The sequence below is a fragment of the Sebastes umbrosus genome, chromosome 12 (genome assembly GCF_015220745.1).
Source record: "Sebastes umbrosus isolate fSebUmb1 chromosome 12, fSebUmb1.pri, whole genome shotgun sequence".
In the NCBI taxonomy this organism is placed as follows: Eukaryota; Metazoa; Chordata; class Actinopteri; order Perciformes; family Sebastidae; genus Sebastes; species Sebastes umbrosus.
Window position 1 is genome coordinate 21,142,875 of NC_051280.1, and position 27,826 is coordinate 21,170,700.

The following is a 27,826-nucleotide window of genomic DNA, read 5'->3' on the forward strand; positions in this document are numbered from 1 at the left end:
TGCAAAACGAGAAGAAAGGGGGGAGAGAGTGTGAGGAGCTGTTTTGTGGTGCTGATGCTGCAGCACAGTGATGTGAGGACGACTAACACTGAAAGTGAGGGGTTGGATCCCCCTGAGGGCCACCCATGGGAGAGGATCACGGCGCTGTTACACATCATGGACAATGAAGCTGACCCCTCTTCAGCTGCAAGTGATCAAAGGATTTGGGAGGTAATTCCCCTGGAAGCGCTTGGATGAGAGCGATGGAGGTGATAAGAGGGTTATGATGAGGAGCAGGGCCCTCATTAACAGCCCGGCCATTAGTGAATAGTGTTATGGTATGTGACTGGGTCTGGGGACCACTGTTTTCGCTGACACAGGAATGCAGAAGCTGCCTCTGGCGACAGTAATTGGACCCAGAGGAGTCCTGACATATGAGCTGGGGGAATCTTCAGCTGCTCTGAATCGACCTACTTGCTGCATGGATATGTAGGCACGATTGAGACTGAGTGTGTGTGAGTACATCGACTTATGCTGTAGCATCTGCACTTCTCTGCAGTGAATTTTTTTTGTTCAATTGCCTTCGGTATTGAATCATTATTGATTGCCCTGAGGTCTTCAACCCGCTCTTCTCAGCCTGGAATGTGCTGAGTCAGGAGAGATGCTGTGAACTGCCTGATTTTGCATGAGAAATGCATGAATACATTTTTTGGGGGGGGGGAAATGCTGCAGGTAGGAGATCAGATTTAAGCTTTAATACTGTATTTTATCACTGCCTCAGCAGAATTTGATTGTTGAATTTAGTCAAACTTAAGTCTCACATGATCGCCTGATACTTTTCTTTTTTTTTCAAAACTCTTTTCTCTAAATTTTCCTGCACACTTTGCTGTAGAAAGCTAACATTGTTTCTTAAAGGAACAGTTAGTACATTTTGTTCCGAGGGTCAGATAAGAGGACCGATATCACTGTCAAGTCTGTGCGGTAAATATGAAGTTAGAGCCAGCAGTCTGGTAGCTTAGCTTAGCTCAAAGACTGAAAACAGACTCCAGGAAGTCACTGCACCCTACCAAGAAATAGTCAGGCACCATCGGTAAAACCAGCGCAACCAGTAAAACCAGTGTTGCTTTTACACTTTTTTTGTATGGGTGCTGGCAGGCAGATTTTGTTTCCCCCTGTCTTTATGCAAAGCTAATTTAGCCAGCTGCTGATGGTAGCTTCATACTGTAGAGACGTGTGAGTGGTGTCAATCTTCTCTTTAAATAAGAATTAGGGCAGGAAAGCAACTTAAACCAGGCATTTACTAAATGTTTCAAAACTAGGAGGTGTTTGGTGTAGTCTTGCATTTAGAGGTTGTGTTTAATAGCTCTTGCAGAAATTCTAGCAACAGACTTTGGTTTATTTTCTGACAACACCTATTAGTATGCTAGTACAGCTAACATTTTACATATGATGATGCAGATGAAAGCAGTTACCCCGTCTTTTTTGTCCCTCTCCAGGGCTCCATGCAGAAAATCTCTGGACACTTCTTCATTCTCATCCAACCACATGACGACAAATGGTTCAAACCAGCTGCAGAACAAGGAACGAGCAGAGACAACATGAGTCTTCGTGCCACAGTGATAAATGAGAGAGGAAGAGTGTGGATGCTGTTTATAAGATACTTACGCTGGGTATTCAGGTACGTGCTTCTGGAAAGTGGTCAGCTCCTTGCAGTACTCGTTGTAGAGCCACTTCACCTTGAAATGCAAGTTCATATAATCTGCGCTTTTACACAGGCGTTTTTTCTCGTGCTCTGAATATCAAAGAGAAACAAAGAATGAGGAAAGTCCCACTTCACCACTTTTTCTCCTTATAGTTTGCACATAAAACACACACTCCTGGCACAAACTAATGACTCCTCTTATTTCCAGGCCTGTCTCCTCCTCCCCATCCCAACAACTCACACACACAAACACCTACCCTCCATGGCGTATTTCATGTCTTGAGCAAACATATTCCACATGACCTCGGCGCTGATCTTGCCCACGTTCAGTTCCTGGGGAAACCTATAAGAGGCAGTACTCAGGCTTAAATCCAGCTCTGTATGCAGTAATGGTAATCTATTATTTAACAAGATAACCCAGATTCACTTTTATCAGTGTTTCCTCTGTATAGTTTTTTAGCATTTCTCTATTAACACAACACTATTTTCCTCATTGTCTCCTAAAACAAAGCCAATGAGTTCGTTTAAATTCATAATCATAAGTATTAAAACAACGGTTTTAAAAAGTAGTAGTAATGGGATCCAAATCCAAACTACCCCCTCCCATCAAAGTGGCTGTTGTACAGGAATGACTTGTCTGTAAAGACACAGGCTAAGGATTTACTGTCAGTATGGTACAAACCAACACAGCATTATAATACAGGAAAACATTGTTGTCAATATTGAACAGTTGGATGCTTTTGTTTTGTTTATAGTTTGATATTTCTATGATTTTCTATATATTGTAGCACATTTGCTTTACTCTCCATTTCATAACTGACAGGACACACATGTGACTTTCAAAACAAACAAAGGTTGTTTGTTTGATTGCTTTGCCTGTTTCTCTTAATGCTCTGACACTCCCCTCCTCATATGCTATTGATATAGTGATACATGTGCCTACCAAATTTCGTACATGAAACAGGTAACCTGAAAAAAGTCATGTCCCTCTGTGTCCTCCGGTGCTCCTAATGGCATCTGCAAGATTTCACAGACCGGAGGAAAACAACCAGTAAGAGCTGATCTGAGGTCCACTGTCCATCTGCTGTCTATGAGAGCCGGCTGTCAATCACTCACGAACTCCGACCAAACGGTCAAACTAGGCAGCACTGATCAAATATTAATCAATATTATGTTACGTTAATGCCTATTTCTCGCCTCAAATGTTTTCAGAATCATCTTGTAGTGCACGGTTTTGCTGTAAAATTAGAAAGTTTGTGACGCCGCTGCCATTGTGAAATCTGGTGAAGGAACGCCAAGTTCCGGTCACATGACCGGAGCACAGCCAATAGGAACACTCTCTCAATGAAGTGACTATTTTAGATTTTTTAAAGCCTGAAATCAGAGCCATGAGGAGGTGCAGATGTCTAGTTCTCTCTCAGAACACTTGAATTACAATATGCTGTAAGGTTATTATGGATTTTTTGCCCAATGATGCCAAAAATATACTGCCTACCGCCACTTTAATGCGTGCCAAGTTTTTGCTTTTAAACAAATCCCATACAGCTACTCATAAAGCCTTAGTTTTTCCTAAACTGGCCTTGAAAGTTCCAACAATGGCTCTGCATGCAAAATTTGAGGAATTATGCCCATGTTGTGAGCAGAGACTCACTGATTAAGGCAATGAGTGTAGGAGTTTTTGTCCTCCTCTATGATGGAGACAATGAGGGTGATGAGTTTGGACCAGAAGTCCAGGTTTTTGGTGCTGGGACCCTGCTCATCTGGAGCGTCTGCCTTCGCCTGGAGACAAAAAGATGTACTGGATTCATATCGTAACAAGAACTTCTTTGCAGTGAAAGCACAGTAGTGGCTCTAAAGAGCAGAAATACAGCAATGGTATCATTCACACATATACAGTGCTTTTGCTTCACACACACATGCAGACTTACAGGGTCTGTCTGATATTCCCTGTTGTAGAGGTCGTGGCAGTTGTTGAAAATGTACTCGTAGGTGGAGTTGAGACAGGCTTTCACACAGTCTTTCACCACTTGGCTTGCCCTGGGGGGACTCTGCAACTCCTGGACCTGAACACAAATGGTACACAACATGGATGAATCGAATTCACCTCAAAGAGCTGACAGACACACACACACAGTCTCAGCAGGAGGTTATCTCAGTGGGAATTTAACCATTAACTCAATGAGCTGCATGAATCACACCAAAATACATTAACACCCACACAGGGTTTCATGATAATTGCTTCAGTTTGGATAGGGTAATGTTATGCTGATTCTCAGTTCTAGCCTTAGGCTACTTTCCAGAAAGTACTGGAAATTTGCACCATGTTTGTTTTTGGAGCTAAGTGCTACTGTGAAAAGAAAAGAAAAGATCCATCTTTCAGTCATCCTTACCTTCATCCTGAAGAAAGTGATACTCGTCAAGAGATCAACTGTAGACTTGAGGTCTTGTAGTCTTTCAGGACTGCTTGCGGGGAAGTTATTCTGAAAGCACACAAAGAGACGATTATAAGCGGCACAACATGTTCACCTAAGTTTGAAAGTTTTCTTTTTCTTCAGGTTATAAGATGAAAGAGATAAATATTAGAAGTGATATCAAGACAACATAATTTTCATCTCAAAACAGAGATTAGACATTCCCATTCATGTACACACAAAAATAGCACAAACAGATGTGGATTGTAGCAGCAAGTAACTTAGAATCAAAAGTGTTTTGCATTTGTTATGACAGAGAGAAGCAGTCAGTACCCGGTACATGGACAGGTCGATCCTCAGGGAGTTGTGCAGCTGATCCAGCAGTTTGACAAACCTCTCCTTCTACACAGGAAAAGACACAAAAACAGAACAAGCTGAAAGATTATAAGTTACCATTTGACTACACAAACGACGTGGCCCAGCTGATTGGAAGTTTGGAGAAGTAGGCAGGGCCACATTAAACCGACTTTCATCTACAGCCCGAGGGGACCAAGAGCTAGTCAATTCGAAGGAGTTTTTAAAAGCAATATTCTGAGGTATAGCATTTTCCAGTTAGAATATAAAGCCTCTTGTAGAATACTGTCACTCATATACTGTATGAAGAAGGGACTCACGCCAAAGTTTGATGCAGCAAATCTGTCTGAGGCAGAAACATTGTTGGAGGACTGGGTGGTGTGGGCGTAGTAAGCGTTGATGTTGGCAAGCAGGGTGCTCATCACAGCTGGCACTCCTGGGCACATGTACTTAGATGACAAGCAGGCGAAGTGGCTGTGGGGTGGAAGTGGCAAAAAGAACATTTAGTGCATTTTCTTGCTCCTGATACCCATGTATTGGAAAACATTATAAACTATATATACTCATTATCTAACTATATAAACATAAGTGGAATAAACCCAATGATTTGATCTCTCTTATTTAACTTTCAAAGGTAAACATTCAGAGTAATGGTTGAGGGACTGACGTCATGGCCTGGTAGATGGACTCTACTCCGTATCTCATGGCAAACTCGTCCACTATCTCCTGAGCCGTCTCCTCAAAATACACCTTCCAGGCATCGTCCCCTTTGGCATCAGGGATCTTTACTACACCGCCATTCTGCTCCTCAGTGGTGTACTGGAACAGATGCTGAACAAGACAAAGGACTGATAAGTTAAAACAAATGCAGATTGTAAAAAAACAAATACAGCCAGATAAAAAGGTGAGGCCATACAGATCAATTGAACAGGCCTTAGATCTACTGTAAGTATTAATGCTTGGATAGCCTTAATGATCATCTGAGAGACCATGAGGTAACACAAGAACAACATATTCATGTGTTTGACTGTGCAAAGCCTTATGTATATGATATGAAGACTTTTAAATGATCTGTTTATCTATTCTAAAATGCACATTCAGCTGGTGTAAGGAGACAAGCAAGATACAGTACACAGTCTGAGAAGCTGATTTAATTTTGAATGGTTAAAACGTGTAAAACAACACAACTAACATTCATTCCTTTTTTCTGTGATACAGCATAATGTTGAAAACAATGTCAAACTAAAAATATGCCTAAATCCAGCTTGCTTTTGACTTTTAATTTCATCATTTCAACAAAGCTGTTTCCCAGTTCTTTGCTAATTTCATAATAGTGACTCATCCCCTTTTTACAATCCTGCAGAATAACAGGATTAATATGAAAGTGTGAAATAGTCTATAGGACTTCATGAGATTCTCATATGTAGCACTGTGTCCCTGCCTGTCCCATATCCAGGAATTCCATATGGCCCCTATATTGGTGAAAATGGCTCAATAATTCCTGACAATTATTAATGAAGTCAACTGTTAAACTGTTCCGACACATCTAATGGTGGCAATTTTGTAGTTTATAAAAAGAAGGCGAATTTCCCAAGGTATAGAGGCAGAAAAATGGAATTCACAAGGTGATTGATTGTGTTAATATGAAACTGGAACTAATTAACTCAGAAAGTTGCTCTTGCATATTTAATGTTGTATTTCAAGTGCAAATAATCACAACAATTTCTACCAGATGTCCACTCAGACTGACCTCGTGTAGACAAGTGTACTGGACATGGTAAGGAGCAACCGTCTCCTCTCCTTTGATCTCCACACTTATGTGCATCCGGATGGCTCCCGACACAGCAGACTTATCAGTTCTCTTGTCTGTCAAATGAAAGTAAGATATACATGCTCCCTTAGTTGGCTGAAATCTGTTCCATCTACAAGAAAGAAGCACTTCAATTATCTGTTTCTTGTTCTTCTATCTCCGTCTGTTAGCTCTTTCATCCGTCTCTAATTCCCCGCTGTCTTTTCTCTTATCTTGAAAACTCACCCAGGTTGTACCAAACGTCCATCTCCCCGCTCAGAGTCCGGACTTCGATGATGGTTTGCCCCAGGAAGTCGTCGCTCTCACGCTTGAACCTCTGTTTCACGCGTGACTTGATGTCGTCATCCTCGTCCCACACGCGAACCTTGATGCGGTCAGACGAGTTGTGGCATTCGCTGGATGAGGCAGAGAGAGAAATTGTTGGCTAACAGAAGAAGTTGTGATGCAGACTAACAAATCGTAACGGTGGAGGGAAAATACACTCATCTCTAAGTACCGCATGGTTCTCTGGTGATTGAAAAACATAAACAATGGGGTTGGGCTTGAATTCATTTTTCTGAGATATAACCTGAAATTAGAGCACTACGCCGACCATTATAGTGACATAAAGTGACGAATCAGCATTTGAAACGTTCCACAGTACTCACAAGTGGAAGTTTTCTTCCCAGACAGGGTTGAGGTTTCCGTAGATGGTCTTGGTTCTCTTCTTCGTCTTCCCAACTTGACAAGTTACATAAGGGTCACTGGAGCCTGTTTTGTCTTTAGCCTGCAGGCCCTGAGCACATACCACTGAGGAAGACACATAGAGACATTTAAACAAAGACCGATATAGCTTTCTAAATAAATCATCTTATATCAATAATAACAAAAGAAAACAGCAACAGCACTACTGCCAGCAGGCACCGTGATATTTATATCAGAAACATATGACACCCTTAACTCACCAGTGATGCTGATCTTCGCTGACCATTTGGAGGTCCCTTCTAGCACGCTCTGCTTGATTTGTTTCATTTGCGTGCCGTGTGTTGTTTTGTCGAGGTGGAAGACTTCCAGGATTAGCTCAAAGATCTCTGGTTTGTTCCGCTCTCTGATCTTCATGCGGTCCTTCAGTACCATGATGATGTTCTGGGTTCGGTCCTCTGCCCCGTGCTTGGAGCTCTTCTCTGCAGCTCCTGATGAGACAGATGAATGAAGAGAGGGATGTAGGAAGAACAGTTTATATTGTGGAATATATTCAAGGCAGTATGGCGCACAGGCTAGCAGCTTATCTCCCGTTTCCCTGCAACCCAAGATATAATAGCATAAGATCAATTTTGAAAGTATTTGACATTTCTTGGCCAGGGATCAAACCCCAAACCTTCCAATATTATGGCGGAAACTGTATCCACTTAACCACTGATCTGGTCAGGAAGAAATAGAGAGTCGGAGAGTAAAGGACCAACAGATGTTGTTGGCATTAAGATCTTATGAGACTCTTTGGAGACAGCAGAGTGATGAATTATGCATTGCATAGATTGACTCCAAAATCAGTATGGGAATTGGATAAGTCACCCAGTGTGGAGCTGAATTAGTCAAAGCAGTATGGATGCAAAGGCTATGGGTGGAAGAGAGAGGAGAGGCAGAGGGTATGACAGCACATTACTCAGGAGATAAATTGGAAAGGAAGAGGGAGGAGAATGTGAGAGTGGATAGAGGACAAGAATAATGGGATGTCATCGAGCAGAAGGATACAGAGGAGGAGCTAAAATAGGTTTAGGGTTTGTGTGGACAGCTGGGTGTGTGTATGCCGAAGTAAAAATAGATGCATGTGTTTAAAAGTGTGTTTTGTGTGCAAAAATGTGTGTTTGCGTTGGCGCTGCGATCCTTACTCTGCAGACAGTCGGCATTGAGCAGATCCTGGCACTTGTCGTGGCATTTGACGCCACACTCGGAGCAGCGCATGCCTTGTCGGGCGATACCCCAAAGCAGCCCCTCGCATTCGTAGCAGTAGGTGGGGGTGGTGGCTGTCCACACCTCAAAGTTGTGTGGAGTTGTGGAGGAGATGGGGTAGATCAGAGCCTGCAGGGTCTTTTTATAAACATGACTTTTCTGCAAAAAGGGCACGGAGGAGAGAAATGTGAGTTTGATACCAGCAGTGATTCAAAGGTTGGAACATCCTGAACAGAATTATGAAGAAGAAGAAGAAGAAGAAGAAGAAGTGAGATGAGGAAACCCACCAGCTCTTCATTGCCGAGCGTGGTGGAAGCCATGGCGGAGGTGATTCCAGCCTTACGAGAGCTCTGCACTAGAGACTGGGAGCAAGAGGGCAAACACAACAGTGTTTATGTTTGAATGCAAACTACACTGTGGACAGATTTATATTTGATTTAGTGATAAATATATTTGTAAGGGATGAACAAGCACTCACCATTAACTGATGAGTCCAGGCAGAGATGAAACAGAGGAGGAGAGTAGAGAGAGACAAATCTATTTTAGGAATTTCAAACAATGAGCTGTACAAATATTCACGATGCATTGTGTGTATATGTGTGAGCCACTATGCATCTGACAGACATGTCCTAACCTCGAGAAGAGAACAGTGTAACTACATTGATTAATTACCGTAATTATATAAACGCCACAGATATGCAAGTATTTCATTTATCAACAAATCAAGCATATGACACAGAAGGGAAATCAACACGAGTGGCCTTTATGAGTATATTCATTTGGATTAGGGCTATCGAATAAAGAAATTCTTAGTCGACTAACACTCATACGATTTTGTTGACTAAACGATTAGGTGATTTAATCAACAGATCTGTAAAACTGAATTTTCTTGACAAAGAATCACACAAATGCACCACTTTAAATCTTGTTTTTAACAGAAATGTGCTAATATGTTTCTTGAAAATAAGTCATTCAGCATGAGGCATAAAAGATGCCTAATCGACTAAAGAAATCTTAGACGATTAACACCAAAACGACCAATTATTTGACTAATCGACTGACTGGGGGCGGCCCTACTTTGGATTATGGAAAAAGGGAATGCTGGGAAGTGGAGAAGAAGTGAAATAATTTAGAGTTTAGAAGTTTTCAGAGAAAGAAAAAACTAACTATAAAGCGTAAGAGGCAGGAATAGATATTATTGTATTAGAGTAAACTGAGATTCAGTGTAACCAATAATGTCTGCAACAAAAAAGATCCAAGGACACCCCACAATATTGGTGCACATTATTGCTTGTATGTGTGGCCATGTTTGTTTCTCACCAGATCTCTGACCATAGGAACGGCTTTCCTCTTGCGAAGGTCAGGCATGCTGTCAATACTGTAGAGTGCACCTCCCATTCTGAATAAGAAAAGTAGGAACCATTATACACTCATATGAATATGTTCAATATTCACAGTAGATAAAACGTTTCTATCATCAAAATGTCTTACTACGAAATCATGTTTTGTTACTATGGGGCAGATGTAATTCCCTCTATAATTGTTTCTAATGCTACTCCAGTCAAGGACTTTCCTGGAGGGTTTAATTACGCAGACTGCCTCGCGTCAAATAGTGGGAATGACACGCCACACCTGGGTATAATTGCTGGTTTTCTATTTGACTAACTTAGCACTTATTCAGTATGCAGCCTCAGTTCCGCTCTGAGGTCTGCCTCATCTACAAATGACCTGCCAGCTAAGTCGGGGCAGCCCACCGCGTTCAATACTCACTGGCCAAATGCCATGAGCTGAATGAGCCTGTGGATCAGAATGAAATAGAACGGAGGATTCCCGGACTAAAGAAGGGCAATTTCAATCTAAAGCGGCGGTGGCAGGTTTCCATGATGATCTGAGGATAATTTTAGTTTAATTTATGGAGTTATTGCATTAGCCTGACTAATACGCTGTGTGATTCATAATGTGTTCCATTTAAGAGAAAGTATATTACTTGAGGAACTGACACAGCAGACACTCACCCTCCTTTACCGAACCATAGCGAGCTGGAGGTCTCTCCTCGAGCCTAAGAGAGACGAAGAAGGAATGTCAGAGGAAGAAACCTTCAGTTTATCCCTGCAGCCTTTTCTAGCATTCCTATACTGTATGAATGAGGTTGCATCAGTAGAGTTTAGTTATCTGATTATGAAACTGCTTTATCTTCACATCTAAAATCCCATCTCATCTGTGTGTTATTGCATCAGTGGTTGAAAGGGGGCTGGGTCAGTAAAAACTCTTATATAGAGCTGTAGCTCAAGAGTCTCTGAGATGCCTCATACAATTTCTACAAAATTAAAGCTGCCAAGACATAATAATTGGGAACTAAAGAAGCCCTCTCTTAAATAAATGTCACCCTTATTCTTGTCATTAGAGAATAAATAAACTGTTTTTGTATCCATGCAAAAAACACTTAAAGCCTACATTTTTAAATCAAATATGTCTTTGGAGGATCTGACTTCAGTGTGGCTTATAATCAGACTGGATGACAGCTCTTGCAAGATGCAACAGAAAAGATCAAATTGTCGTGAAGATGAGTGAGCATAGTGAAGGTGCCTGTTTACACACAGTGGGGAGTTCAACAAGACAATCTGTTGCACGCATTTCCTTCTTTCTCTCAAGCATCCAATCAGGTGGTACCTACCTGTCAGCATGCTCCAATGATGGCCGAGCAAAGTGCATGCGAGTGTCACTATGGCAATGACATGAAACTGGAAAGAAAACAAAGTGGGTTTCGGCACAAACAAAAAAAAATAAAGACAAACGAAAGGAAGCCAAATGAACAAAAAACGCAACGTGACACACATCAACATAAACATCAAAGCAAGTGATTAATTCTCTGCACAACTGAATTCAAAGGTAATGAATAGCAACATAACATGTGAATATAATGTGCAAGTGAAAACTGATCAAGCAAAACTTAATGAGTGCAATTAAATCAAGCAGTTTTGTCAGGGAGTGGTGCGGTGCTGCACCAAATAAAAAGTTTGCTGTCTGTCAAGCCATCGGTATATTTATTTTAAGAAAACCAAAAGGTAGCAATCATAGAATATGAAACACTTTCTGATGTCGACCTAAAAACACTATCAAAATGGATCTCAAGAACTTACTGTACAGTATGTACCCTGTCTTTGCACATAAATAATGCACTGCACATTCATATTTCAAAGACTTGGTAGACACTTTTAGAGTCTCTTGAACTCAGGTATAGCTTTTAGAGTACAGGGTGGAGCTGAACCAGGCCTGCAGCTCAGGGATTCGGACTTGACTGTTGTGGAGGACTGAACTGAAATTTGGAGAGAGGGTGGGGTTCAAACCAGTGATCTTACCTCCCGAAGCTGCTCTAAGACTTTGTTGTAGAGTCTTAGCCAGTTCTCTTTGGCTCTGACTGCTGGATCCACTGGCTCTTTGGGCTCCTCTATGACTGGAGGACTAAAACAAAAAATGGTTTGTGACTTTTAGCAAAAATGTCTTCAGCTGATACATTTCTATGATTGGTGGTAAACGTGTTGTTGCTCTTCTTGTCTATTTTTGTTGTGTAGCTAATTAATCTGATTCCTTAATCTGAACCTTCACTCCTACCTCTCAGGCGGCATCTCTTCTTCCTCTACTGGCGTCGGCGGCCTGCTCTCTTGAAAATGTTCCTCCATCTCCTCCATGGGGAGCTTCTCCTCTGGCTGAGCAGGAGGCGTCCTGGCCTCCTTTTCCAACATTGTTTCCTCCTCTAGCCATGGCTCCTCTGACTGGAGCGCCTGGTCCTCAGGGGCAGCTGACTGTGAGGTGGCAGGACCGTTGAGATGGGATTGAGGCAGCCCAGAGGTAGGGGCCTGTTGGGAGGAAGGGCCCGTGGCAGTCGAGGGAGGCTGGGAGGCTGAGTTAACCACGATGGCTGGGTGGGATGGAGGGACAACGCTGGCTGCAGCAGACTGGTGTTGCTGAGATACGGCTGAGGCTGGAGGGTGAGACTGGGCAGGCTGCGCGGTGGGAACAGAAGACAGAAAAGAAGAAGCCAAGCCTGTGACTGCAGCTGTTAGAGGATTGGCCATTGAGAAGAAGGAAGTGGCGGACGAGGCGGACGGGGCTGGCTGCGGCTGAGGCTGTGTTTTGGGCGGGGGCTGTTTAGGTGGTTGGGCTGTTGGTTGACCAGAGGGGGGCGGTGCTGATGGGGCCATGCCAGGAGGATTAGACTGGCTGGATGTTTGGTTGGGGGGTTGAGTAGGGGGCTGCTGTTGGTGTAAGGACGGCTGTTTCTCCAGAGGAGGTCTGGAGCTGGGTACATCCAGCGTTGGGGGGGCTGTTGACGTTGGGGTGGGGGTAAACGGAGGCTCCAACTCCTCACTGAGAGTCCCATCCAAGTTATACAAATCCTCATCATCATAGATCATCTCTTCATCCTCGTAGAGGCCCTCCTCTTCTCCCTCATACAGTCCTCCGTCATCCTCTTCGTACAGCGCCGCCTCCTCTCCTCCGTCTTTGCTGTAGCCGCCCTCATCGCTGTACGCCCCCTGGGTCTCATCAGGGTCCCAGTCTGGAGAGCCTTTACTGTAGCTAACCGAGGAGTGGCAGGAGTGGTAAGAGTCGTTCTCATCGTAAGGGTCCCTCTCTCCATACTCAACGCCATAGTCCTCCTCGCTCAGTTGACTGCTGCACCGACTCAGCTCTGCAGACGATGCGTAGCTCCCTGAGGGACTGAAGGGAGGAGAAGAGAAGTGAAAACAGAAACACAGTTAAGACGCAAGACCGAAACAAGTCCAGGAGAGACTGATTATTAAAGTACTTAAGGGAGATACAGTTTCATAATGAACATAGAGACACTTTCATTCAGGTTATTATTGCATGTATACATGTACACATATAAAATAAATGAACCCTTTATGAACCATAATCTCAAAATGCTTCCAGAGCACTTTATTAGGGCACTCAATGGCCTGTACACTTTGTACCTATTGGACAGCCTTACTAAAAACCTTTTCTACATGTCTTGGGGTGGCCAGGAGTAATGCTTAAGGCTAATCGATGAAAAGCACCGGCGATACAAGAGTACCAGACAAGCAGCAAGAAATAGAGCAGAACAGAAAGGTGAGAGGCCTCCAGAAAGCTGACAAAAGAAGCATCCAGAAATGCAACAAACAGGGAAAAAGTATTTATACTCCTTGATGAATGGGGCTATTAAAAACAGAATAGAGGCACAGCGAGGAAGGAGGATGGATGGGAGAGAGGGAGATAGTGAAGACAGGAAGGGAGTGGTGAGCACGGAGATGAAATAGAAGGAGAGAGCTGCGCAGGGGGTGAGTGTAGAGGGCTGAGAGGAAAGAGATGAAGAAGAATGGGCGGGAGTGTGGGGAGGTTGCCCTGTCCGATACACTCACACAAGCAGCTAATCTTATGTGCAGTATTGACCATTAGATTGCCAGTTGAATAATTCATAAAGCAAGAGGTGAAGGGATGCATAGTTTCATTCCCTGTCTGTGAGAAATATGTCAATACAAGCTGAGAAATGAAACAGTATTGTAAACAACTGCGTGTTCATCATTCATACTATGACAAGTCCAAATGTCTGCTGTGACAAAGGACTATCGCTGAGCCAAACCTCACCACTAAAGTCAGCCTCTAAACTGAAACTAGCTATCATCACTATTACATGTAGTGCTACTGTACAACAACAATTAGTTCATTAATTGTTTATTTATATCAACAGAAAATGAATATCAATTAATAGTTTTGGTAATACATTGATCATTTAAAGCTTAATAGCAGCGACTGTGGCCACAAGCGGCAAATACGGGAAAATGGTAAATGCTAAAAAATAACCTAGCGCCGAATTCACACCAGAGCAGCGGCGAAGTGCCGCCTGCGGCAAGCTGCCATGCAATGTCTATGAAAAGCTGTGGCGGCCGCTCCCGAGCTCAGCAAGCTGCGGATGTTTCATTCTGTGGCGAAGTGCAGCCAAACAAAAGTTGGGAAAAGTTTTAATTTTTAGCGGCGAAGTGCGGCCAGAGAGGACCTGCAGCCAATCAGTAAACAGATCCTGTGACATGTTGACCTATGGTACAAGGAATTTCTTCCCGTCTGAAACACACAAATACGCTTTCCGGTTGCAGAAAAAATGTGTTATTGCGGCGAGCCGCACTTCGCCGCTGCCTGGTGTGAATTCAGCGTAACAGTAGCACAAGTAGAGAAGGGTCATAAAGTCAGCAAACTGATGTAATATCAGTTACACAGTAACATCTAAAGTTAGCTAACATTAGCCACCAAAAGCTACTGCTCATACCAGACCAAATGAGGCTAAAGCTGGTTTTGTTTAGAATTTGGCTATGATGCATTTAATTGCTTATGAATTTAAGTTTTCATTTGTAAAAGGAAGATTGTGTTATTTCTTATAAGTTGCATAGTTTTGCTTCAAGCCATTTATTAAGCAAATACAAAAAACATTCACTGCTTCCAGCTCAAATGCGAGAATTTGCTGTGTTTTTCTGTTTTAAATCATTGTGAACTGGGTGAGAATTAGACTGCTAGATGGACAAAACAAATAATCTGAAGTCACCTTGTGCACTAAATTGTCATGCACATTTTTCACAGTTTCATAAACCAAACAATTTATCAAAAAAAAAAAAAAAAAAAAGAATTGATAATGAAGATATTCATTACTTCCACATTATAATTAAACTGAAGCAGGCACACACCTGACAGTCCTCTGATGTTGGTATTCGAGGTCTTGGCTGTTGCCAGAGCGCGGGTAAGAAAAGCTTCTGGAGCTGCGGTGCTGTTGGCTGATGGGATACTGGTGGACAGAGGCGTTGGGCTGGGAAGTGCTGTAGTAGGGAGGGGGGATGCTGTTACTGGTTTCACTGCGATAGTCGCTGTCCCTGTCGTCCACAGCACTGTCTGGGTCTTCATCTGCACAGAGGCACAACAAATTCATCAGTCTTTTTGATGGTGTCCTCATAGAGCGCAGTAAGAGGAGAAAAGAAAAGCAAGAGAAAGAGAAAAGAAAATCATGAAAGTGATGATAAGAGGCTCTAATCAGCTCTGAACCAATCTTTTAGCACTATGGTAATTACAGATAATATAGATGAGATGGCAGCATTCCACTACTGAGCCCTTATCAGACCCATATAAGTCATTCAGAGTGCATCCATGCGTGAAGCACATGATGAACATCATCAGCGGGTCCCTTCTCATTCTCATCATCATAACTGAACATGAATACATTCCTGCACACTAAGGAGATGCTTTAATTTTTCTGTGGTGTCAATAGATCAGAGATTAACTTCCCAGAGGGAAGCGATGAGAGACTTTAGCAGTGCTGAATCAGTCAAAAGCGAAACCAGCATCTATTAATCATTCTTCATTATCCATCATCGTCTCTCGCACTCTCGGACGAAGGCGGCTGCTGCACCGCTTGCACCTTCATCGTCATCTGTCTGGGCGTGTAAACACTAATTAAAGTCATTGAACTTTGTTTCTCACTTCAACCGTGTCCCCACATGTCTCTCTCCCTCCCTCTCTCTCTCCCTTCATCGGCTCACCATCTATCATTACCCCCCTCCTCTTTCCTTTTTCCTCTGTGTGAACAGAGATGAGATGAGTCTCTGCAGTTTTGTGGGTGAGTCTGAAAGACACATATATATATAAGACCATCTGCTAATCGCAGCAAGAGAGGAAGAGATAGACGGGGAGGGAGAGACCTTTTTTTGCATTTATGCATAGATGTATGTTGTTCATATTTATGTACTACAGGCTTCTATGTGCAGTATGGACAGTGCAGTCCATAAGAATCTGAACAGTGACATATTTTTCATTATTGTGGCTCTGCACTGCAAAACATTGGATTTAAAATGAAACAATGACTGATGGTAAAGGGTCGGTTCACCCAAATTACTCTGAATAATCCACAGACATCGCTGTTTTCCATTGGAACTACTTTTTACCAAAGAAATAGTCCTTATGAAAGCTGTTGTCAGGGAAAAATACATATTTTAGACTGAGGACTGTTTTTTTACATTATATTTCCTGTATCCGTGATATAATTTGCCTCAGAATACATTTTATTTAGTGTGAGAGAATAAATGTGCCTGCACACAGGGGATTTCCGGCAGGTGCTAGCTGTTCAAAACAAAACTGGGGGGTCGCGTACACCAAACTAATTACTCTGGGGGGTCGTGACTCGAGAAGGTTGAGAACCACTGATCTAGAGTAACAAGGACAGAATTAAACTTACTGTTACATTTCAAACCACATGTGATGGATTACAGAACCAAATCAATTAAAAATATGTGATTCTCCAGATACTTGTATGCACTGTATGTACGGGATGTATTGTATGTACACTTACTTTGTTGGTCTCCCCATAGACTCCAGTTACCTGCAATAAAACAGGAGGGTGTCAGTATTGATTATGAATTGCGCTGGTGTCGAAACATAAACATAAATTCACACAATTAATGCATTAATGCTCCCAGAAGGAGCTTGTGAAAGGAGGGAAAGAGAGCACAGAGGGAGTGCTGAGCCTCCGAGTCTTTCCACCTGCACCAGACAGCTGGCTCAGCAGGCTCGGCAGACTGGGCCAATAGTGGAAACACAGCAGCATCCTGGAGGAGCTCGCCTCCGGACATCTGATACCGCTATCGATCCTTTACAGTGCAGCAATCTTTTCCCCTCTAACACACAACAACCCATGTGTGGTTACACGCATATTGCACACGCTGAGCTTAAGCAATCTAATTACATCTCAACAGATGAACACATAATGCTCTTGTTCAGCACAAATAAAAGAGTGGTTTGTACAAACAGTGATCGGTCACTTACAGCACTGGGTTCCCGGTACACGTAGAGGGCGTTCCTGCTCCTCCTGGTAAGAATACTGGAGTCAGACACATGAAATACTAACATTGATGAAAGAGATTAACTGGTAATCAATATAGAAATTGTATTCCTATATGCAGGAAGTGGAGAAAATGTAAAGTTGGATTTCATCTCATGTACATCACACATTTCATGTGTGACATAGTTATTCCCCCAATTAATCATGTTGGCGTGTTCCTAAAATGTGAGGATATGCTGGGGTATTAAATCAAATGGGGCGACAGCTTACATCTTGGTCCCTCATGGCATTCAGCTGCTCCAGTTTTTTAGCCCAGTATCGCGCCTCATCCTCAGGGATATCTGAAAACAACAAGCCAGACAAACTCAGGTGGCAAAAACAACCCTAATGGAGCTCCACATACGTAGGCTGTTAAAATAGTTACTCACAAAACTTTCTGTCTAAAAACAGTTTTGTTACAAAAATGACGACAAAGTACTGTGAGCTAAAACAAGCCATTTGCAAATAGTATTTGACCAAGATACTTTGGTCTGCTAAGAACACAGTGACATTGAAAATTGGCCTTAAAGCCAAACCCCTATAAATAGATCAGGTCCACAAACTGAGGAGTCAGGTGTACAGTATCGACCAGAGGAAGAGGAAACAGTAATAAAATGACACCTAATCAATGTTAAGAGGAACGCAGCTTAATTACCGAGAAGGAAAGGACACAAACACTCTCCCTGACACACATGCATACAGGAAGCCTTGAATACATATCACTGAAAAGTAGGTCAGTTTAATTAATCAGTCAGGGATTATTGTGGTTCATATATCACTGTCTGCTGTGAAAATATACAGACACACATCATTTATTCAAGTCATCTTCTCCCTCCCTCGAGGGTTGATGATTTCCTATATTTTCATATTCTCATCTTCTCCCACCTATCGACAGTTTCTGACTTTGATGTGAATATTGATTTCTTACCGAGAGGCAGTTCAAAGCGTGTGTCGAGCAGCACCAGGTGGAGAGTGGGCTCTTTGGTGCCACAGATCTCGTTATCATTCATGATGACCTGAGAGTCCAGTGTGAGCCACTCCCCTGGACCTTCCTGCGTACAAAAAGATATTTTGCAAATGAGACACAAAGAACATTCAGTATAAATGGACGAGCATGATGAAAACACGTCCAACCAGCAACTGAGTTGAGTCCCTTGAGTACAGAGTGTTCAACTACAGTATTTCTCAAGTGGTGCTGGTGGTGAGTGGCAAACCTCATTTGACTGTCGGATGCTACGGAGGGGGATCCACACAGTGCCGACCATGGTGTCCCAGATTAACCCTTTGTTCCACACCTCTACTGTCAGACCCAGGTCCAAGCGGTTGATTTCACTGGATAGGAAGACAAACAGGAAAGTTAAAGGTCAAGAGAAAATGTGACTGACTTAATAACAAAAATACATTTAAAGACAGCTGTGGAAAGTAACATTTACTCAACAACTATACTTATGTACATTTTTGAGGTACTTGTACTTATTTACATTTTATGCTAATTAATTATACTCCACTACATTTCATAAGGAAATATTGCACTTTTTACTCCACTACATTTATTTGACTTTATTTACTTTCAGATTTTACATAAAAGAACATATGATAACTTAAAAAATACAACACACTTTTAAAGATGATACCTGTGGTTGATCGATGTAAAATTATCCAATATTTCACAGGACAACAAAGATTAGAGAAAAGTGTGTGCTTTCTTTTTTTTTTTTTCTTTCTTTCTGTTTTTTTTCCTCGCAAATTTATCTTGTGACCCTTTGGACGAGGTTTGGAACCACTGGACTAAACTACCAAACTGTATATAAAGTAGCTCAAACTATCTCCACCTCGAACAGCTACAACCGTTAAAATGACAGTTACACATTGTTACATCTGCTGTATATGTTATATACGATAATATATTATTCACAGGGGCAATTTTTCTGCATTACGAGTACTTTTATTTTGATAATTGAAGTCTATTTTGCCGATCATACTTTTAATAGGAGTTCGAACAAAGGACTTTGACTTGTAATGGAGTACTTTTACATTGTTGTATTGGTGCATTTACAAGTGCAAATAAAGAATCTGAGTACTTCTTCCACCACTGTTTAAAGACAAATACTAAACACACACAGGAACTCATTCACACACAAGATGCAGAGTAATTACTTGTAGGCTTCACTGTGACAAATATAAGACACGTCTCTGTGGGAGCAAGCCTGAGAGAATCTAACATAAAACATTTACAAGACAGCAGGAAGCAGGACAGAAAGAAAAGAAAGACACAGAGCGAGAGAGAGGGATGAATGAAGGGAGGGAAGGAAGGAGAGGAGAAGAGTGTGATGAAGGCAGTGAAGGAGGTGATTGTATCGCATGCCTGGAGGGAGAGAGTGGGAACTTTAATTAAGAAATAGGGGGACTGGATTTCCCGTCTCGGCGGTGACTCCTTTTAGGAAACGTGCCTGTTTGATTCATGGCAGTGACTGAGGGGGCACACTCATTTAAAGGCGGTTTGAAGGAGCGGATGAGGCTCTCGCTGCAGCCCAAACATTACATAACACAGCTTCACTGATGCAACCCCAGTACAATGCTCAACGCCTCCGAACATCATGCACAGGACTCCGCAGTCAGCCTGCCTGCCGCATCCCACATGCTAAACGATTCTTACCATTTATCGCCCATATGCTGCTACACTGTCAATACCACGCTGTTATTCTCTGTGCATTCCAAATACTCTTTTGTGTAATGTTTTAATGATTGCAAAGAGCTATCATTCCAATATTTATAGAAGCACAAGCTCAAACAAACTCATTTAAAAGTGTGGAATGTTGCCTAGAGAGTAGAAATAGGAGGAGAGGCAATATGGGTGGGGGGAGTAAGGTTGAAATGGAAATATGAGAAGGAGGAGGAGGAGGACCGAGTAGATGAAGATCAAGGAGCTGTGTTTCGAAGAAGTGACAGAGGAGAGGAAGGAGGGGTTGGGAGGGAGCCAAGGTTGAGAACGAGGATGAGAGGGGCATAAGTGTCGAGGGAGATCAGATGAAAAAGAGAATGAGGCGGTTGTTGGAGGCGGAGGTGCGGATGCGGAGAGGAAAAGCTACGTGAAACAATACAGGGATGAAGGGTACTTGGGATGGAGGAGTGAAAAAGAGGGAAGGGTTCATAGAAAGTAAGAGATTAAAAAAAAACCCATAAAAGCACTCAAGTAGCTGAAGTGGAGAATAGATGAGAGGATGGAAAGAGAAAGCAGAGGAAAGAGCGAGGGAGAGGGAGGAAGGAAAAAGAGTTTTGTCTGAAGACAATGAGGGACTCACAACATGAAGTCTTGCTCCCAGCTGGGCAAGTTGCCCCTGACAGCAATGGTTGTGCTCTTCACATTTTGTACCTTTAGAGTCACATAAGTGTTGAACTTCTCTGTTAAGGAGAGAGGGATGAAGAAACAGATGCGTTACAATGAAACGCCTCTGCATTAGAAAATAATATATGTGGTCCCTGTGAGATATAGATGTTACATTCTACAGAGTAACTGACTTCCCATCCCTTCATTTCCATTAATAGCTGCAGAATGTAATGTGCCCTCAGTCTGCTTAAAGATTTATGTCACATAACAGCTTCCCTCCCCGTTTCTATTTCCAGAATCGCAGGTCTTACCTTGGGGTCCATCCAGCTTGGCTTTCTTCACTGTGGACACACAGAGAGGGACAAAGTCACACACAGGAACACCATCTGCTTTCACTTCTGAACGCTCCTGCATCCTCTTTTCTGGCTTTTACACAGAGAACAGGCAACATGAGGATGCCCATGATAAATTAAAACACAGTCTGTGAATGATAGTACAATAAACTTGTGGAAATTACTGTAAAAACACTACAAATTTTAACACATTGAAACATATTTTCCAATCACCAGTAACTGCCAGTGGATATACAGTGCATATTCACTTACTAGATGAGTGTTGACACAGGAAACTGAAATTGCAACTATGCAGATTTGGACTAAGTGCTCTGCCTTTTTTTGCCATAAGGTCCAGACATGTTGGCACGGAGTGTGGTGACAACACATAGAAACACAGTGCTGGAAAAACATGGGCGGCTTCCCCGCTGTGCTTTGTCAGTGTGGGTTACAGAAACAGAGAGTACAGTACATGCAAACAAAAAGAACCACATATCACAGATTAAATAGATGACCGAAATGTGCATATTATTTTCATTCATAACATGTTTTTATTAGATGAAAGTCCAATTGTAATAGTAGTAGATGTGGTGTAAAAGTTAAGAAGATGGTTAACATGCAAGGGCCCATGCAGGGGTGCAACGGACCACAAAATTCACAGTTCGGATTGTATCATGGCTTTGATTCACGCATTGAATCAGCGGGAAAAAAGGGAGCAAATATAACTTTTAGAGATGTCACCTTTTTTATGCCGCAGACTGACGATCGTTGATGCGCCAGATCGGACGATTCAGATCGTTTTTGTCGATGTTTTTAAATTGAAATGTTGTTTTTTACTTTGATAAAGTCATGGCAAAAATAATCATGGCATTAGTAGTTCTAATGATGTATTAGAAGCTGCTTAGAGCTAGTGTTGGGAAGTTGAACAGGTCACAATTCTCTCTCTAATATCTATCTAATTTTGCTGTGAAAACATCTCCTTCAAACAACTTGATTTATTAAAGTTTATCACCAAAAAACTACATTTAACAATATTACATGCAAACGCATCATGATACCATTATAATTTATCTTTGCCCAATAATCATTTTTACTGAATAGATCCTGAACGCACAATAATGTGAGCGTTAGTAGCTCTCCTGCCAATTTAAACACGGATTTCTTCACTATGATGTTTAAACTGCGTTGTTTCACATGCGTGCCGAACCGTGTGTGTGTGGGGGGGGATCCGTACAGATCACGGATCAACTACGGTCTGTTACACCACTAGTCAGAGGATTTCTCAGAGTACAGTTAAAGCCCAGGCTCTCTCGCTCTCTCTGCAGCACCTTTTTTTTTACCAGCTTTGACGTAACTCACACATACATTTTTAATGCTCCACTACCTGCTGCTCTCCACCACGCACACACGCTCTACAGCCCCACACCACACTGCAGCTGTGTACACATCATGCTCACACATTTGCATTAATGAAATGCAAACGCAAGCCCAATACGCTATGTACCTGCACCTTTATCGCCCCTTGAGAAACACGATGTGAACACCAATTCACGACTTAATCTCACAATATTCTCCACAGACCATCCACACCAGAACCGGTCGCCATAGTGACTGCCACAAAATGAAAAGTTGATGTAAAATCAGTCAGAGTTAGCAATGCACTTTTCTTGTTTCTATTATTCACTACTTTTAACTTTGTGTTTCTTTCATGAAACACACAAACTTGAGCTAAATCTGCAGCTTAAGTGCCATGCTGTTACATCAGCAGGCACAGAAGCACACACACTCGACTGCAGTGACTCACTCACATACACCAGCAGCAATGACAAAATAATATTAATCTCGGCTTCCATTCATACCTCACCAACCTTAACGTCAACTCAACATGCAATACACATAAACACACATGTACTTAAGGTCAAACTTAAGCTCAGCATCCTTTGTTCAGTTTTCAACACAGCTGTAGCTGTAAATGCTAAAAGAAAACAACATCATTTAATACAATGAATGAATGAAGACCAGATAGGAACCGAGCTATGCTTTAAGCAGTCCTTTACATTGTTTAGGTAGACCACATCGGAGCCTGCTTCATGCTGTGTTTTAGTGCCCACACTAAAACAGCCCTGGAAATATATCAGTACACGAGGAGGATCAATAAAAAAGGAATTGGATTTTCGACAGTGGAAAGCTGAAGCTTAATAATACCACACAATCATAAATCTCTCTGACAGACTGAGTTACGATGTCCACAAGCCCCACAAACAATATTTTGTCACAATTGCATGTATCGAAGCAGACGGGACGACCCCAACACACACATACAAATACTGTACATGTCAGCGCCTATAACTCATAAACAAAATAAGCCTGTGAAGGACTGTAGCATTGGATAAATCAACTGAAATGTAGGTTATGGGTAAGTAGTCTAGATTAAGAAAACGAGGTCAAAGCTATAACTATTTATCACCATCTGATTAAATGTCTTAAATGACATAACAAATTGTGTATGGTTTTGTATTCTTTAATCAGGATGCGCAACAGAATCTGTACGACTCAACAGTAAATTTTGTGCAACCCCATTTACTTCATTCAGGAAGTACCTCTGACACAGCAGACTCTGACTTATGGGAACTAAGCGGATTGCCAAGAATACAGAGCCTCGACAGGGAATCAAGCAAACCCTTCAACATGAACTGTCAGGGAATGTAAAGTAGGGAGCGGGTGAGCTGAGTTCAGCCATCCAATGACAAAATGAGGGCTGACATGATTCAGATAGACAGCAGCGCCATATTCTGAAGGATCACGCAGATCTGCAGTAGTCTTTGCAACTGCTGACGGACACATTACACTCCAAGATTTAGTGTCCAAATCAAGACAGGGAGAAAAACTGGACTTAAAAGTATGTGGTATATCTGCAGGAAAAGATTCCAAGTTTTTCAGAGTTAATCTGCATCTGTGTCTGAATTTTGCTTTGTCGGCAGATGCTCCAAAGAAATGCTGCCTATTCAAGAGGCGCAAAGTACTGTGGAGGCCAGAAATAGCTCCAGTCAGGTAAGCATGAATGATGTAACAGGAACAGAAAGAGGGCTCTCTGCCAAGTCTCGTAGTCTACGACACTGACAGCCGCAGCAGCCGGTGTTTATGAATGAATAACGCTCGGGGTCTTAATGACGCCTGGGACTGACTCAGTGCAGGAACAGTCGATGGGTGGACCTGGCAGGACAGGATGAGGTGGTGTAGCATCCATAATGGGCCTGATGTATAAAAGGTGACTTTGAAACCCCCTTAACTTTCATTTTGTCCCCACATTGCCATTATTTCATCAACGACAAATGTCTAGAGCTCGAACACACCTCCACACACTCATTTACTGACCCGTGCTTGTTCAGATTTAGAGTTTAAAGGAATAATCGATTAGTTGATCGACAAAAGAATAATCTGCAAAGGTTTTGATAATCAATATTTGTCATTTTTCAAGCAAAATGACAAATATTCTGTGGTTTCATCTACTTCAATGTGAGGGTTTGTTTTGTCTTATGTGATCAGACATTAAATATGTTTGGGCTGTTGGTCTAACAAAACAAGCAATTTAATGATTGTAATTAGGGCTGCAACTAATGATTATCATTATCAAATAATCTGCCAATTATTTTCTCTGTGATTTGATTAGTCGTTGGGTCTAGAAAATGTCATCAAATGGTTAAAAAAATGCCCATCACAATATCATAAAGACCAAGGTTATGTCTTCAAATGTCTTGTTTTGTCCAAACAACAGTCCAAAACCTAAAGATATGAAATTTACTGTCAGACAAAGTAAGGCAGAGATTTCTCATTATTGAAAAGCTGGAAGCAGACCATGTCTGGCATTTGTGCTTCAGAAATTACTAGGGATACACTGATCCAAGTTTTTCAGTCCCGATAGTGTTATCTGGGCTTTGGGTATTGGCCGATACCGAGTACCGATCTGATACGTAAGGGATAATGTACAGCGAGCCGGTCATTGTTGTGAAAGAATCCCTGACCGGACGATGCGACGCGAAGCGGAGGGGTCTCTCATCGCCCTGAAGGGGATTCTTTCCCAACAATGACCCGCTAGATGTACATTATCCCACTTATAACACGGCTACTTACTGAAGAAATCCATATTTTGATGCAAAAATGGTCCGCCAGAGTCCGACATCAGAGCTGCGCCCATAGCAACGATCTGTTATACATAGCAACGGTCTGTTATACAGAAATTACAGATCGCAGAACGGCGTGACTGACCAATCAGAATCGAGTATTCAACACAGCTGTGTAATAATAGTGTATAATTAATAAGCTCACTGTTTGGAAGTGACTGGGATCCCTCTTTTATGTGTAAATAAAACATCAGGCTTGACGTCAATATTGCTTTCCTAACTTTGTAAAACAAAATTTAACAAATAATTACATAGATATAAATGTTTTGAATGGTTATTTATTATTAGAATAATAAATCTATTTATAAAAAAAATCTTCAAAATTAACAGGAAATTGGTTGAAAACTTGAAAAAAATTGGTCAAAACTTAAAAAGGAATTACAATTCCAGTATATAATGTATATAGTATCGAGTCAGTATCGGCCCGATATCCGATCTGGTATCGGTGCATCCCTAGAAATTACTTAAAAATAATTAATCAATTATCAAAATAGTTGCCAATTTATTCCCTTTGGATCACTTATTAACTAATTAACCAGTTTCAGCTCTAATTGGTATATTATAGACCAACAATTGATCAGTTATTTGAGAGAATATACTCACCATTTAAAACCATGGTTACTAGCAGATTCCTGATTGACAGTTTTTGGTTTAGCAGTGAAATCATAAACATACTTTTATAGGTCCTCCTCTGCTTAAAATCAAGTCGACTGAGGATGAATTTCACAGAAAAACCTTTCTAATTGTCATTCCGGTATATGTTCTAGTGAATTAACACAACACTCATAATTTTGATGAAGATGTTTTTGCAATTATGCTGCAATTATGCAATTATGCTGATTCAACCTGTATCTGTCCAACAAACTGTTGGACCACGAAATGCGTTTTAAAGAGGGGTCCCCTCTTTTTTCTCAGCTTGGGCTGTATATATATATATATATATATATATATATATATATATATATATATTCTGTGCCCTGCATGTGAAGCTGGAGGTGTTTTTTACTTTGTGAGCATTCCCAGTAGATGCTTATTCATCGCACTGAGAGGCAACAGTGTCAGCATCATCAGGAGCCTTTCAGGGAGTCTGGTATAGGAGGAGGAGGTGACGCATCGCTTCAGGGAAAAACGTTGAGATGGTGACGAGCATCTCCTGCGAGTATTCCCTCACGACTACAGCGGAGCGGCAGAGCGGAGGCGGCGGAGCGGTGCGGTGCGGTGCGGCAGCGGCAGCGGCAGGGGCTTTTCCTCGTCCTCCACCTCCTTTGACTGTGCTGCCCACGCATGAATGAACAGAGCGGATGACACATTCACACACCAACACCGCAACAGTACACCCACCACACCAGGGATGGTTCTCCTCCTCCTCCATGGAGACATTTATAGAAACTCAAAGAGCAAATGCTGGTATTAACAGTCACGACTGGGCTAACTCATTCATACAAGCAGTGCATCTTTATATGAGTAAATTAACATGTCATTCAGCGATAAAAGTATTCCCCAAAGGTGTCGTGTTTTCCGTTAGTGTGATATAATGACTGATCAGCACTAACCGTCACTAACCGTCAATGCTCCGGCTAACCGTCACTGATCAGCACTAACCGTCACTAACCGTCACTGCTCCGGCTAACCGTCACTCCTCCGGCTAACCGTTACACAGACTTTTCTACGAGACTGATAGCCTGCAGGCTCCTCTGTCAGAGAGAACTGGTGCAGCTAACTAAACCGCGAGTTAAGTGACAATAACATCACACATTACGTTCATTTCCTCTCTTACCTCCCACACATAGCAGGGACATCTCTGATAGCGGTGTGAGCGTCCCCGGCTGTCCTCTATTGAGAGTGCTCCGTGATTTGTTTGGTCCGTTGGTCCGTTGGTCTCTTTGGTTACAAGAAAAAAAAGAACACTCAAACCGCCAAACCGTTACCCTCAACGGTTACCTGGTGACGGAAACCGTTTAGCATCATGGTCAGAAGCGCTGGTGGTGTTTTTTCTCTCTGAGGAGCTGTTGCTCTCTTTTGACAGGACAATTACAAGTAGACACACACCGGAGTGAATTCCTCGCCCCCCTCTCTTCTCCTTCCTCTGCATTGCCTCAGCTCTCCTCCTCCTCCTCCGCTGCTGCTGCTCCTCCTGCGCGCACAGCCATCTTGTTTCAGCAGCACCCCTCCGCGCGAGGACAGTTCCCACCGCGCCGCCCTGACGTCACGGTTGATGAGTAGCAGGCTGAGAGAGAGAGAGAGAGAGAGAGAGAGAGAGAGAGAGAGAGAGAGGTGAACGGAGGAGACGGGATGGGCCTGAATTAATACTATAATGGCCTGGTGTAATGCACTCATTGATGTTGGTGAGGAATTTCATTCATTATTTTCAAAGTTACAAAGCATTTTTAGAAAAGTTGTCTTTTTCTGGTATATTTTTTTATCTAATATGCCCAGCTTGGTCTGAAGGTAATAAAATGTAATTCAAATACTGGAATCAGCCTATATGTGAACCAACTAGCTTCAATTGTAGAATTTAAACTCCCCTCACCTCCCTATAACCCTCACATTCCCAGAAAAATACATGATATCATTGTTCTTATAGTGCCAGCTACAGCCCTGATAATTAAAAGTAAAACAAATTATTCCTGAAACTATTTGCCAGAGGTGTTCCAAAGTATATACTTAGAATACTAGTTTTCTGGTATTCACATCAAACAATGCAGGTTAAATGGAGCAATGCTGTATCTGCCCCGTTTCATGTCAATAATGGTGTTTGCCAAGGTGGTATTTTGTCTCCTATTTTGTTCAATGTGTATATGGATGACCTATCGAAACAATTGAATGGGTGTAATACAGGGTGTCTTGTTGGAAACTCTGTTATCAATCACCTAATGTATGCTGATGACCTGGTAATTCTCAGTCCAT

General features: G+C 42.1%; 1 protein-coding gene and 1 long non-coding RNA gene across 5 annotated transcripts in view; one reads left to right on the top strand and one right to left on the bottom strand.

Moving 5' to 3' along the window:
* Nucleotides 1–27,122, bottom strand: part of LOC119498575 (protein unc-13 homolog A-like) — a 36,775-nt gene extending 9,653 nt beyond the window's left edge. Inside the window, exons 1-29 of one of the 4 annotated variants that reach the window (XM_037787566.1) lie at nucleotides 26,697–27,118; nucleotides 20,718–20,747; nucleotides 20,381–20,480; nucleotides 18,293–18,410; nucleotides 18,007–18,130; nucleotides 17,310–17,380; nucleotides 17,024–17,078; nucleotides 16,551–16,580; nucleotides 14,899–15,112; nucleotides 11,798–12,904; nucleotides 11,545–11,647; nucleotides 10,201–10,244; nucleotides 9,506–9,584; nucleotides 8,664–8,669; nucleotides 8,473–8,547; nucleotides 8,125–8,344; nucleotides 7,201–7,428; nucleotides 6,904–7,045; nucleotides 6,482–6,651; nucleotides 6,197–6,312; nucleotides 5,114–5,277; nucleotides 4,767–4,920; nucleotides 4,426–4,494; nucleotides 4,072–4,161; nucleotides 3,610–3,744; nucleotides 3,333–3,460; nucleotides 1,939–2,024; nucleotides 1,645–1,771; nucleotides 1,452–1,548 (exon numbers count right to left, since the gene is read on the bottom strand). In XM_037787566.1, coding sequence (XP_037643494.1) covers nucleotides 1,452–1,548; nucleotides 1,645–1,771; nucleotides 1,939–2,024; nucleotides 3,333–3,460; nucleotides 3,610–3,744; nucleotides 4,072–4,161; nucleotides 4,426–4,494; nucleotides 4,767–4,920; nucleotides 5,114–5,277; nucleotides 6,197–6,312; nucleotides 6,482–6,651; nucleotides 6,904–7,045; nucleotides 7,201–7,428; nucleotides 8,125–8,344; nucleotides 8,473–8,547; nucleotides 8,664–8,669; nucleotides 9,506–9,584; nucleotides 10,201–10,244; nucleotides 11,545–11,647; nucleotides 11,798–12,904; nucleotides 14,899–15,112; nucleotides 16,551–16,580; nucleotides 17,024–17,078; nucleotides 17,310–17,380; nucleotides 18,007–18,130; nucleotides 18,293–18,410; nucleotides 20,381–20,480; nucleotides 20,718–20,747; nucleotides 26,697–26,718 — 4,104 coding nt within the window. In that variant the 5' untranslated portion in view covers nucleotides 26,719–27,118. Of the gene's footprint in view, nucleotides 1–1,451; nucleotides 1,549–1,644; nucleotides 1,772–1,938; nucleotides 2,025–3,332; nucleotides 3,461–3,609; nucleotides 3,745–4,071; nucleotides 4,162–4,425; nucleotides 4,495–4,766; nucleotides 4,921–5,113; nucleotides 5,278–6,196; nucleotides 6,313–6,481; nucleotides 6,652–6,903; nucleotides 7,046–7,200; nucleotides 7,429–8,124; nucleotides 8,345–8,472; nucleotides 8,548–8,663; nucleotides 8,670–9,505; nucleotides 9,585–10,200; nucleotides 10,245–11,544; nucleotides 11,648–11,797; nucleotides 12,905–14,898; nucleotides 15,113–16,550; nucleotides 16,581–17,023; nucleotides 17,079–17,309; nucleotides 17,381–18,006; nucleotides 18,131–18,292; nucleotides 18,411–20,380; nucleotides 20,481–20,717; nucleotides 20,748–26,696 lie in introns of all 4 variants that reach the window. The other 3 variants (XM_037787570.1, XM_037787568.1, XM_037787569.1) reach the window with 3 other exon arrangements.
* On the top strand, nucleotides 9–5,215 carry LOC119498576. Its single transcript, XR_005209135.1, has 3 exons — nucleotides 9–1,212; nucleotides 1,476–1,657; nucleotides 5,081–5,215. It is a non-coding gene; the product is annotated as an uncharacterized LOC119498576 (long non-coding RNA).
* Nucleotides 27,123–27,826: the final 704 nt, after the last annotated feature.